The sequence below is a fragment of the Stegostoma tigrinum genome, chromosome 18, assembly GCF_030684315.1.
Source record: "Stegostoma tigrinum isolate sSteTig4 chromosome 18, sSteTig4.hap1, whole genome shotgun sequence".
NCBI lineage: Eukaryota > Metazoa > Chordata > Chondrichthyes > Orectolobiformes > Stegostomatidae > Stegostoma > Stegostoma tigrinum.
The window spans coordinates 2,762,021-2,774,962 of record NC_081371.1 but is presented as its reverse complement, the minus strand read 5'-3'; the positions used below and the strand labels follow the sequence as shown (position 1 = coordinate 2,774,962).

The window sequence follows — 12,942 nt, the reverse complement described above, 5'->3', positions numbered from 1 at the left end:
GGTTGGAAGATATGACTGGTTATTATGAATATTGTTGAAGGGAGATATTACTTACGATTAGGTAGATTGATGGGAGATATCACTGAAGATGAGGTGTATTATTGATGGGAGACATTACAGATGATTTATTGTGCATTGGGTGTTTTAGTGATGAAAGATATTGATTATAAATTATTATTAATTGGAAATATTACTGGTGATTGGGTATATTATTGATGGGAAGTGTTACTGATGATTACGTGTATTATTTATTGGAGATATCACATATTACTAGACATATTATTCATGGGAAATATTACTGATTATTAGGCATACCATTGATGGGAAATATTACTGATGATTGGGTATGTTAATGATGGGAGATGTTATTGATAATCAGGTGCATAATTGATGGGAGATATTTTGATGATTGGGTGTATTACTTGTGAGATATTACTAATAGTGATGTATACTATGGATGGGCGATATTACTGATGATCGGGTGGCAAATGCATTGACGAATGCCGAACTGTATCAATGTTGCTGAGGTGCAGCTGGACCAGGAAACAGGGAATGCACTCTCAGCGCTCACCGGAAAAACCCTCCCCCGGGTAGAGAAGGAAACGACGTCGGACCAGAAACACAGGTAACTGCGACACCCGGACATCGAGAGGGGATGGACACAGTTCCGGTGGAGAGCACGACCGAATGGAAGGAGAGGCAAGAGCAATGAGAGAAAACTGCCAATAAATCTGTTCCTATATAGCACTGAGGTACAGTACCGGTGGGGACAGGTCTGTCACTGTGTAACACTAGGGTACAGTACTGGTGGGGACAGGTCTATCACTGTGTAACACTGGGGTACAGTACCGGTGGGGGACAGGTCTGTCTCTGTATAATACTGGGGTACAGCACTGGTGGGGACAGGTCTGTCACTGTATAACACTGGGGTACAGTACTGGTGGGGACAGGTCTGTCACTGTATAACACTGGGGTACAGTACTGGTGGGGACAGGTCTGTCACTGTATAACACTGGGGTACAGTACTGGTGGGGACAGGTCTATCACTGTGTAACACTGGGGTACAGTACTGGTGGGGACAGGTCTGTCACTCTATAACACAAGGGTACAGTACTGGTGGGGGACAGGTCTGTCACTGTATAACACTGGGGTACAGCACTGGTGGGGACAGGTCTGTCACTGTATAACACTGGGGTACAGTACCGGTGGGGACAGGTCTGTCACTGTATAACACTGGGGTACAGTACTGATGGGGACAGGTCTGTCACTGTGTGACACTGGGGTACAGTACAGGTGGGGACAGGTCTGTCACTGTGTGACACTGGGGTACAGTACTGGTGGGGACAGGTCTGTCACTGTATAACACTGGGGTACAGTACCGGTGGGGGACAGGTCTGTCACTGTATAACACTGGGGTACAGTACCGGTGGGGACAGGTCTGTCACTGTGTAAAATGCATTGTACTGTTACCTATGCGTCTGTCTCCACAGTTCAGTGATTAGTGAATGGGCTGATGGTGAATGATGAAATGTGTACAGCTTTGTAGTTCAGTTTTATTTTCTGGAAGTTAATATTGGTTTCCACTGGTGTGTTCCCTCACCATCGGTTTGTTATTTCTCCTGTAGTTGCTGCCTGCTGTCATTTTGTTGAAGCTGTAATGTCGATGCTGTCCACTTACGCACGGCGTATGATGCGCCTGAGCTCACAGATCTTTCACGAGGTTGTGCGACCCACTGATGAGCGTTCGATGAAAGTGGTGAAGCTGTTCAGCGAGCAGCCTCTAGCCCTGCAGAAACAGGTCTATGACTGGTATCCTCAGCACAATCAGTACTATGCTCTCATGAAGAAGCTGCGACTGTTCGGTTTGTACAGGTACTCACACTCCGCCTGAGTTACTTTCTCGATTAAGTTCTGTCCACTCGTGGATGGCTACAGTGCTGTGCTTGGTATCTTGCAGCAGATGTTAGCGCAGCTCAGTGGCTTGCACTGGTGTCTCACAGCATCAGGGACCCAGGTTCAATTCCGCCCTCAGGCACGTATTTGTGTGGAGTTTGCATGTTCGTGTGCATGGCTTTTGTCCATGTGCTCAGGTTTCCTCCCACAGTCCAAAGATATGTGGGTTAGGTGGACTGGCTATGCTAAAGTGCACATATTACCCAGGGATGTGTGGGTTCGCTGGATTAGCCATTGGAAATGGAGGGTAACGAAGATGGGGTGGGGAGTGGGCTGTTTTTGGACAGTTGGTGTAACTCGATGGGCGCAAACGGTCTGCTTCCGCACTGAAGGGATCAAAGCCATAGTCGTACAGCGCAGAAACAAACCCTTTGGTCCACCCAGTCCATGGTGAACACAATCCCAAACTAAACTAGTCCCACTGCCTGCTCCTGGCCCATATCCCTCCAGACTTTTCCTATTTATGTTGTAGTTGTAGCCCGCATCTACCACTTCCACATGAAGTTCATTCCACACGTAAACCACCCTCTGTGAAAAAAATTTGCCTCTCACATGTATGAAATCTCTCTCCTCTCACCTTAAAAATTTGCATCCTAGTCTTGAAATCATCGAGCTTAGGGAAAAGACAACTTCCATTAACTCTATCTATACCTCTCATTATTTTTTAAACTTCTATAAGGTCACCTCTCAACCTCCCACGCTCCAGTGAAAAGGTCCCAGTCTTTATTAATAATCAAACCTTCCCTACCCAGCAACATCCCGGTAAATCTCTTCTGAACTGTCCCAAGCTTAATGACATCCTTCCTATAACTGGGCGACCAGAATTGGACACAGTATTCCAGCAGAGGCCTCAACAATGGCCTGTACAACCTCAACATGACGTCCCAGCTCCTATACTCAAAAGAACCGAGCAATGAAGGCAAGTGTGCCAAATGCCCTTTAAACCACTATATCTATATGTGATGCAAACTTCAAAAAATTACGTACCTACACCCTTAGGTCCCTCTGTTCTAAAGCACTACCCAAGGCCCTACCATTAATTGTATAAGACCTATCCTTATATGTTGTACCAAAATGCAATACCTTGCATTTGTCCAGATTGAACTCCATCTGCCATTTTTTCAGCCTGTTGATCCTTCTGCTCAAGATCCCTTTGTAATCTTAGAAAACCATCAATGTCGACTATGCCACCAACTTGCTAACCATGCCTTCTGTATTCTCATCCAAATCACTTATATACATGACAAACAAAAGAAGAACCAGAACTGATCTCTGTGTAACACCGTTGGTCACAGGCATCCAGTCTGAAAAGCAACCCTCCACTATTACCTTCTGTCTCCTGCCGTTAAACCAATTATGTGTCCAATTGGCAAGTTCCCCTGAATTCTATGTGACCAAACTTTACCGATAAGTCTATCATGTGGAACCTTGTCAAGTACTGCTTTGCCCTCATCAAATCTTTTTGGAAATTTCCTCATAAAAAAACTCAATCAAGTTTGTGAAACACAATTTTCCTCGCACATAACCATACTATCCCTAATCGTATTTTTTTTGCCCACCTAAATGTTTATAAATCTTATCTTTTAGAATCAGCTCCAACAACTTGCCCATTACTGAAGTCAGACTCATAGGTCTACCATTCCCCGTTTTCTCCTGACAACCCTTCTTAAACAAAAGTTTGATATTAACCACCCTCAAGTCATCAGGCAATCCCCCATAGTTATAGGTGATGGAAATATTTCTGCAAGGATCCCTGCAATTTTTTTTCTTCTTTCTCACAGTGTTCTGGGATACATTAGGTCCTGGAGATTCACCCAACTTCATATTCTTTAAGATATTCCGAACTTCCTCTGTCTCTGCATTCTTTCTCTACAGTAAAAACCAATGTGAAATATTAATTTAGTGTCTCTCCCATCTCTTGGGCTTCAACATGGACAACCTCCTTAATCTTTAAGAGGCCCCAAACTGTCTCTAGTTACCCTACTGCTCTTAATGTATTTGTAAAATCTCTTTGGATTATCTTTAACCTTATCTGCATTTGCGATGATGAGGGGATAGTGTCGGGGGGTGGGCTTAGATTAGTTCACAGGTCGGCGCAACATTGAGGGCTGAAGGGCCTGTTCTGCACTATATTGTTCTATATTCTATCCTTTCTTTGCCTTCCCTTTTTCATCCTTAAGAATGCCCCTAAACTCTTTATATTGATTAAGAGATACAATTGAACCAAGTTGTCTATATCTAAAGTAAGAGCCTATTTTTAAGAAAGTTTGAAACTTAATACTGCAGTCTGTTGCTGTATTGAGGGCTGTATCTGTAGTGACACATCATCCTTTCTTATGTGGAACATCCGGTGCTCGTGGTTTGAGTGGCTGTTAACAGTTCTAACAAAAACAAATAGCTCATGGTTATGTAGCACCTTTAACAAGGAAAACATCACAAGGCCCTCCACTAGAGAGATTGTGAAATTAAATTTGACACGGTGGTAATGATAGTACAGCTGAGCATAGAGTTGCAGTGGTCAGACCACAAGAGGGTCTTTCAACTAGTCATATTTATGCTAGCTTTCTGCTGGAGCAGCTCAGTTAGTCCAGCTCCTACATGTATCCCCCACTTAGCCTGCAATTATTTTTGGCAGGTGCTTATCCAATTCCCTTGTGGAAGCTACAATTGAAGTTGCTTCTATCAGTGTCTGGACAGAATAGACTACATTCAAACTGCTCACTGCTATGCATAGCTTACTTTGCATCATGGCCTTTTGTTGTTTTTATTTATAAATCAGTGCCCTCTTGTTCTCAACCGTTTGAATAGGAACAGGTCACTATTCACTTTGTCCAGACCCCTCATGATCCTCAACACCTATGTTAAATCTACTCCAAACCTTCTGTTCAAGGTGGGGATATTGTTCTCCAACCTCTTTATGTAACTGAATTCCTTCGTCTCTAATGTCATTCATGGCAACTTTTTCAGCACCCTGTCTAATGACATCTCATCCTTTATAAAGTATGAGGCTGAGAACCTGATGCAATTCTCCAGCTGAGACCAAACCTTTATTTTAGAAAAGGTTCATGACAACTTTCTTGCTTTTGTGCATTCCACCTCTTTAAGAGGCCTGGGCTCACAGGTCTTATTCACAATCAACCAGACATACCACAAATAACAGTGTATGCATACAGCCCCAGGTACCCCACTTCGGCCTTCACTTTTGAATGTATCGTCCAGTTTAAATTGTTACTCTTTGTTATTCCTACTAAGCTGTTTCATGTCAAACTTCTCCACATTAAACTTCATTTGCCACCTGTCTACCTGTCAATGTCCACTTAAAGTCTATTGATATCTGCCCTAAGTTCACAATACTTCCAGGTTATGTGTCATCTGCAAGTGCATTCTGGATTAGTAGAGATGTTGCCATGGAAAATACACAAGTTAGATGATGACTGACCATTAACTACCAAACTTGTTAGAATATAAACAAGGCAGTTGACTTTCGTCAAGGCATAATTCTGAGAAATGATTAAAATGGCTGAGAATTGCTGAGTTGAACAGGTGGAATGTGTCTGAATTATTTAGTCTGTGTAATTGTGTAGCTAACTTCCAGGGTATGTGAGGATGCCACACTGTGAGCCCAAATGACATTTTCAGCCTAAATTCATTTTCAGCTTAATGCATGACACACAGTCAAGACTATTTTGCAGAATCACATCGATTGGGGGACATTGCTTTGCTTGTTGCAAATTGTGAGACATTTCTGTAAAAGCTGTAGATCAGGAGGTGAGGGTCGAGAGGAACTTGGTGCAATCACAATCTCCAGGAAAGCATTGCTGATAAAACTGTTGGAGCTACATGCCGATAGGTCCCCGGGTCGTGAGGGACTTCCTCCTACAGCCTTAAAAGAGGTGAGTGATTAGATTGAGGATGTATAGTGTTATAGAGTTGTATAGCATGGAACTAGACCCTTTGGTCCAACTCGTCCATGCTGACCAAATATCCTAAATTAATCTCATCCCATTTGCCAGCATTTGGCTCACATCCCTCTAAACGCTTTCTATTTATGTACTCATTCAGCTGCCTTTTAAATGTTGTAATTGTACCAGTCTCCACCACATCCTCTGGCAGCCCATTCCATACACGCACCACCCTCAGTGTGAAAAAGTTGCCCCTTGGATCCCTTTTAAATCTTCCCTCTTGCCTTGCGTCGATGCCATATAGTTTTAGACTCCCCCACCTCCGAGAAAAGGAGCTTGTCGATTTACTGTATTTGTACCCCTCATGATTTTATAAGCCTCTATAAGGTCACCACTCAGCCTCCGATGATCCAGGGAAAATAGCCCCAGCCTGTTCAGCTTCTCCCCACAGCTCAAACCCTCCCACCCCAGCAACATCCCTGTAAATTTTTTTTGCACTTTTTCAAGTTTGACAACATCTTCCCTGTAGTAGGGAGGCCAGAACTGCAGACAGTATTCCAAAAGTGGCCTAACCAATGTCCTGTACAGCCGCAACATGACCTCCCAACTCCCATACTCAATGCACTGACCAATAGAGGCAAGCATACCAAACGCCGCCTTCACCACCCTGTCTATTTGTGACTCCAACTTCATTAGCTATGATCTGCCCTCCAAGGTTTGTATAATTTTCCAAAATTCCATAGATTCTGGAAAGGGTCCACCTGAATGTAGTACCCTCTATTCTAGAATTGAGGAAGTGATAGGTCAGTTAGCATGAAGTGTGTTGTGGGGAAGGTGTTAGAATTAATCGTCAAAAATGTTATAGTTGTGCACTTAAAAAAACAAGAAGCTAGTCGATAGGGTGCCACATTACCTATTATTGAGCGAAGCAGGAGTTTATAGTATGGGGTAATATTAGTAGTGTGGTTAGAAGATCCAATTGCCAACCAATCAACACACTCCTCTCATATTTTTATTTTCTCCTTTACATTAGCATTTCCTGCGTTCTGAACCAGTTCTGAGTTAGGGTCATTGGCCCAGAAACGTTAACCCTAACTTCTCTCCAGAGATGCTGCCAGACCTGCTGAGATTTTCTAGCAATTTCTGTTTTTGTTATGAATTATCCTAATGAGTTCAAGATGTGAAGCTTGGACGCTTTATGTTTTGGTTGTACTACACTTCGTGCATTTACAAACATGCACTGAGTACATAACTGAGGCATTACTGCATTTGCCTCTTTTCTGACCCTTCCTGGTATTGTTTGCTATTTGTCTTTTTAAATCTTTTGTACACCTTGCCTGTCCATCTAGTTGCCATCTCATGCTAAGTTCGTTTAAACTGTCACAGAAAAGAGAATGGAGGTGAATTTAAAGGATGATTGTTTTCCTCTCTTAAGCTCGAGACTCCTTTCCCTTTTTGTGCCTGTTGCTTGCTGAGCTAGGCTGAAAGGTGCTCCCCAAGCGCTGCTGTTCAGATTGCAATTCTTGAAGTAAATAGACTGGGGAATAGCCTCACTGCCACCGTCTAGAAGAGAAGTTTTAACTTAAAGGTCATGAGAAGTCTAGACAGAGCAGAATTCTTTAAGATGAAATCTAAAGTAGAACTGATTAGCAGATGTTTAAAATGAAGGGAGTTGCTTTGCTATTTCATTCATCTACAAAAGCATACCAGGTGGGAAGAAAGGAAGTTCATGGAATTTCTACAGTGTGAGAGCAAGCCATTCAGCCCACCGGGTTCCCACCAACTCTCCGAAGGCCATCTCACCCCAAATCCCTCACCCAATCTATCCCTGTAACCCTGCATTTCCCATGGCTAACCGACCCAGCCTGCACATCCCTGGACACTATGGAGCAATTTAACATGGCCAATCCACCCTAACCTGCACATCTTCAGACTGTGGGAGGAAACTAGAGCACTTGGAGGAAACCCCCACACAGACTCAGGGAGAATGTGTGAACTCTACACAGACAGTCACTGGAGAGTAAAATTGAACTGGGGTCCGTGGTGATGCGAAGGAACGGTGCTAACTACTGTGCCACTTTGCCAACCAAGTTGCAACTTCTGAATTTTGAAAAAGAAAATCAAAGATGTTGGCATTAATTTATGTGACTTAGAATCCAGTAGATCGCAGAATGAACTTGCTGGAGAGGTACAGACGCACATGTTCCATCCAGGGCCTTGGATTCCAGAGCAGATTCCAGGGGAAGGTTTAGGATTTTCCTTAACATGAGGATTGTGTAGTCCCGTTGTCAATGATTAAAACAATAGACCTGCTTGCTTCAGGGAGGGGCATGGGGACTGTGAAGCCTAAACTTGAGTTTCCTGGGAATTTACCTGGCTTGGCCACACATTGGGAAAGTTGTCCCAAATTAGAGGGATACGCAGCAAGGGTTCCTGCTGAGTCATCTCTCTCCAGAATGATCCAGTGGATCAAGTCAGCCTTAATTCCAGATTTTTAATGTATTCAGATTCCATCATCAGCTTTGGTAGGGATTGAACCTGGGTCCTCAGAACATTACTTGGGTTGCTGGGTTCACAGGTAGCAATGATACCATGAGGCCGTTGCCTCCCCTGGAGATCCTGCTGAATAGCAAATAACACTTGTCATGTGAAATAGTGGTGCTGGAAATCACAGTGTTAGTATTCGCCATGTTGTGCTGCACTTCAGGCCTAGTCGGTGTTGAGTGTTCACCATGTTGCCAGTGAAGTGCTCTGAATTGATTTTCAGATGCAGCAACAAATTTGATTGTTATCATTTCACTCTGCTTCCTCCACTAAACAAAATGTTCTGCACTGCAGTCAGACAGATAACATAACAGAAAATAAAATTCACAAGGCCACAAGCAAACCAAGCTAACAGTGACATTTTATGCCGAAAAGCCTTCTGCCAGAGTTTTGTGTCCTTATGAAAAGTTTAAGACTTCAGCAGAGGATCTGAGAAAACAGGTTATGATTTGTTGGCTGTATCTCTGCCTGCCTCTTTCTGGTATTCCCCACCCTGCTCTCTGCCCAGTTGACAGAATGCCCAAGCGTGGCAGAACCTGTTAGTGAGACGTTCTTCCTATTGTAGAAACAGCACTTTCTGCATTGTTGCTATCCTCATAAAATGCCCTGAGCCAGAGACTTCCTGCTGGTCAGAGTTGGCATTGAGTAATGAGGCAAACCTACTATCTCAGTGAGAAATGATTGGAATGACCGCACTTCATTTTATTTCTGTTGGATGGCATGGAAACAAAATGTGGCTTGTATTGAGTGTGTCCCCTGTCTTTCTGGATAAATTTAAAGCTGTTTGTGCCTCATGGACTGTGGTCTAATACACAAGGTGGGTTCAGCTGCTCGACCAGGCGGTAATAAAACAAGAAAAAACTGTGATTGTTGGAAATCGAGAGAGACTAAGCAGGGTCTAACAGCATCTGCACAGGGAAAAACATATTTTGAGTCCAATGAATTGCTGCATTTGAAAAGATCAACGTTCACCCTGTGTCCTCTTGGTAATTTCATGATACAGCAGTCACGGAGTTGCTGAATTGATTGGGGTATTTGGAACGAAACTATTTCCCCCGGTTGCAGCATCGCAGAGCAAGAGGGCAGGCCCTTGAAAAGGGAATCCGTACATTATGGGGGGAGGGTGTTGAAGGCTGGAAATATGGCTTCACAGAAATGATCGCAAAAGATCCCCCAAAATTCCACTGAGAGGCTTCGGCTGATTTGAGGTTTGTGAGGTATGGGTACTGAGGGCCATTGAGTTAAATGCTGATTGGTCATGAGACAATTGATGGAGATAGTAGGAACTGCAGATGCTGGAGAATTTGAGATAACAAGGTGTAGAGCTGGATGAACACAGTGGGCCAAGCAGCATCATAGGAGCAGGAGAGCTGACGTTTCGGGCCCAGATCCTCCTTCAGAAATGAATTTCTACACCTTGTCATCACAGGCAATTGATGGAGTCATCTTGGGCCAATGAGCTTCGCCTGTTTCTGTGAAGCCAATTGACGTATCCCCCTGCAAACATGGCACACTTAGGCACAGTGTTTCCGTGAGGAAATTGTGGGCCCTAGAAAAGCTAGTGATGTACGAAGCATGACCCTGGTGAAATCTAGAGAGGAACTGAATGTCTGTCTGCCAGGTTTTGTGTAAAGGATCAGAATGAAACGTCGCTGCTCTGCTCAGATCGCCTGCCACACTCTCTCTTGTCTTTTGTCACTGCAGGGATGAGCATGAGGATTTCAAAGAGGAAATGAGGCGACTCAGAAAGTTGCGAGGCAAAGGGAAGCCGAAGAAAGGAGAGGGCAAGCGAGCCCTGAAGAAGAAATAGAGGTGGATCAGATCTGGCTGCAGACTCGCCCTCTGACTGGTCAGCTACATCTGGCTGCCTCTCCCTAACTGCCCCTTTCTGTCAGTACTTTTATTTTAAAAGAAATGTGAAACGTGTCTTTGTCATGTTTCTGCCCTTCTAACTTCCCCTTTCCCTTGCCCCAGCCTCTCTCCTCACATGACACGTGCTGTTCTATATTCTAAATGAAGCAGAGTTCTGGACCAAGCCTTGGATCCAGGGGAGCAAGTCAAGTCAAGCTAAGCTAAGCTACTCAATCACACCCCCCACCCCAGTTTCTGATGCTGCTTTGGGTGCAGGTATTAACCAATTGAGAGTGGAAGCTGCCAAATAGTATGCCAGGTTACCTGATGTGCCCCTAGTCAACTTGGCTTCATTCAAGATGCCATGACTACTGAGGGCACCCTTACCTCGGGACTGGGATGGGCACAAATCGGTCAGATTCCTCTCAATCACTCACTCACCCTCGTCACGTTCTTCCTGTTAATTTAGCGCAGCTTATCCAATTATGTCACAATATGATAGTGGGGAAAGCAGAAGTGACCAATCCCAAGAACTAGAACAAGGATTGAGCCCTTCCCTTTGGTGTAAGTAAGAACCACAGTCCAACCAGTTGAGTTGACAGCAGGTCTTTAGATAACAGCCCATATGCCCCTTCAATGTCAAGTGCCTAAGAGAGATAGAGGGGTATTGTGTACTCATTTGACACCTGTACTTTTTTTCTGATGAATTGATGGAGTACTAGGCAGCTTGTGAACCAATAATTGGGTTGAATTGGAAGGTTCAACTACCTCAAGTCACTCAGTGTTAGGACTGTGTGTGTGAGACCACCTTCCAGGGATGTGAATGGGGTTAGCTGACGAACTCATGCCATTGTGATTACAGCACAGTGACCTGAGCTGAATTGGTGGCTGCCTCTGTACAAATGCATTGTAATAAATTCTGCACTGTAATAAATGCTGAATTGTCTGACTTTCTTTCAATTTGTAAACTGAGACCTTTACAATCTGCCGGTTGTAAGCTGGATAAAGTGCGGTAAAATCTCAGAATAGGTGAAGGCCCAAGTGACGTGACCTTTTGGCGCAGTATGTTTCCATAGTTACCAGCAGCTCTTTGCTGAAGTGAACATTCTTGGCCTTTATGCCTAAACCAAGTGTTGGCCTATTCAATCATGGCCGACATCTCAACCAAACCCAGCCCTTCCTCAATGTCTCCTTCCAGCAGGCGACTCTGAGTTCAGTAACAACTTAGCCTATTTCCCCCACGGCCCCCTCTTCCAACCTCAGCTGTTCAGGTAAGGGTCAAACATACTGTCATGGCTGCTGCCCCAAGTGAACTCAATCGTCTGGGGCCCGACCAAGACTCAAAGGTAGACAATCTGCTCTGAAAGGCCTGACTGGGATTGGGGGGAGGGTGGAGTCTCTGATGACTGCAGTAACCCACTGGTTGTCTGGTGAGCACCAGTCTGTCCGTTTTGTTGTCTTGAAGAATAAATTATTACCTCCAATAGTTTCTATGAGACAGTTGCTATCACCTATCACCTCATCCTCGTGAGCCTTGGACCCTGCATCAAGGAACTGGGCTGGATAAATTATGCACAAGAACGAGTTGTCCCTTGGACCATTACTGCTATTTAGAAATCACAACTAATGTGTGATTACAAGTGAAAGGAGAGGGGCAAAAAAATGATCATCAGCCGTGCTACGGTAACCTCAAGTGCTGTCACCTCAACTACTTTTTCCAATGAGCTACAATGGAAACTGCAGCCAAACTGTGAAAACTGGGAACTTGCTCTTCCCAATTACGCATGCTGCTGGAGGGACATTGTTCATGATTGCTTCAAGCTATTGTTAACACGCCGAAGAATTTATCTAGTTCCATTTAATTACTTTGACCTTTATTGTCTTCTTATTTATGACTTCTGTCATTAATTTCGGCATTGCGGTATGGTGACTTATAAAACTCTCCAAAATTTTTTGTGTTAAAATACACATGACAATAAATTTCTCTTCCACTTCATGCTCCCCAGGCCAACTCAAGTCGACATGCTAATGTAATGATTGTTATTGGACAAAGAGACTAAGAGTTTAAACCTTGACATATCAGTTCAGCAATTCAGATTCTGAAAGGAAAATGCTGAAAATCAAAAGCAGGCATCAGATTTTGTTTACAAAGTCAAATGGTTCACTAATTCCCCTCAGGGAAAGAAACTTGCTGATTGAACCCAATCTTGCCCAGTCCCACACCGTTAGCATGTTGCCTCTAAGTTCACCGTGCAAACAGTTCAGTTGTATCATTCTGCTACCTCTTTGGGGCAGTTAAGGATAGGTACTAAACCCTAACCCTGAGATATTTCACAATTCTTTCTGGCAGCTACCCCAGATCCGCTTTTCCCCAAGTCAGTAATATCAAGCAGCCTGCCCACAGAGTCCACGGTGAAGGATATTGAGTGGGGAAGGTAATGATGTGATGGTAATATCACCAACTTGAAGCCCATGCTAATGTTTTGGGAACATGCATTCAAATCCCACCATGGCAGAAGATGAAATTTAAAATATGTTTAATTTTAAAATTATTTGAAATTTAAGGCTAGGTTCAACAATCACCATGAAAGTATTGTTGATAGTAAACCAGATTGGTTATTATTACCTGTCCTTTATGTTGGCTGTCGCTGACAGACAACAGTATACACATATACAAAGGTATTGCAGAGAC

At 43.8% G+C, this 12,942-nt stretch overlaps 1 protein-coding gene across 1 annotated transcript; it reads left to right on the top strand.

Moving 5' to 3' along the window:
* The first annotated feature begins 617 nt into the window (after positions 1 to 617).
* On the top strand, positions 618 to 11,184 carry mrps33 (mitochondrial ribosomal protein S33). The gene is made up of 3 exons (XM_048548952.1): positions 618 to 752; positions 1,626 to 1,872; positions 10,104 to 11,184. Exons 2-3 carry the CDS (start codon positions 1,658 to 1,660, stop codon positions 10,207 to 10,209), a joined length of 321 nt encoding a protein of 106 aa, XP_048404909.1. The 5' UTR covers positions 618 to 752; positions 1,626 to 1,657; the 3' UTR covers positions 10,210 to 11,184.
* The last annotated feature ends 1,758 nt before the right edge of the window (positions 11,185 to 12,942 follow it).

What these genes read in the sequence shown, in the direction of transcription:
- mrps33 (XM_048548952.1), top strand. Translation starts at nt 1,658, where the DNA reads ATGTCGATGCTGTCCACTTACGCACGGCGTATGATGCGCCTGAGCTCA. An exon ending in CGACTGTTCGGTTTGTACAG is followed by an intron (nt 1,873 to 10,103) that starts GTACTCACACTC and finishes TTGTCACTGCAG; the next exon opens with GGATGAGCATGAGGATTTCA.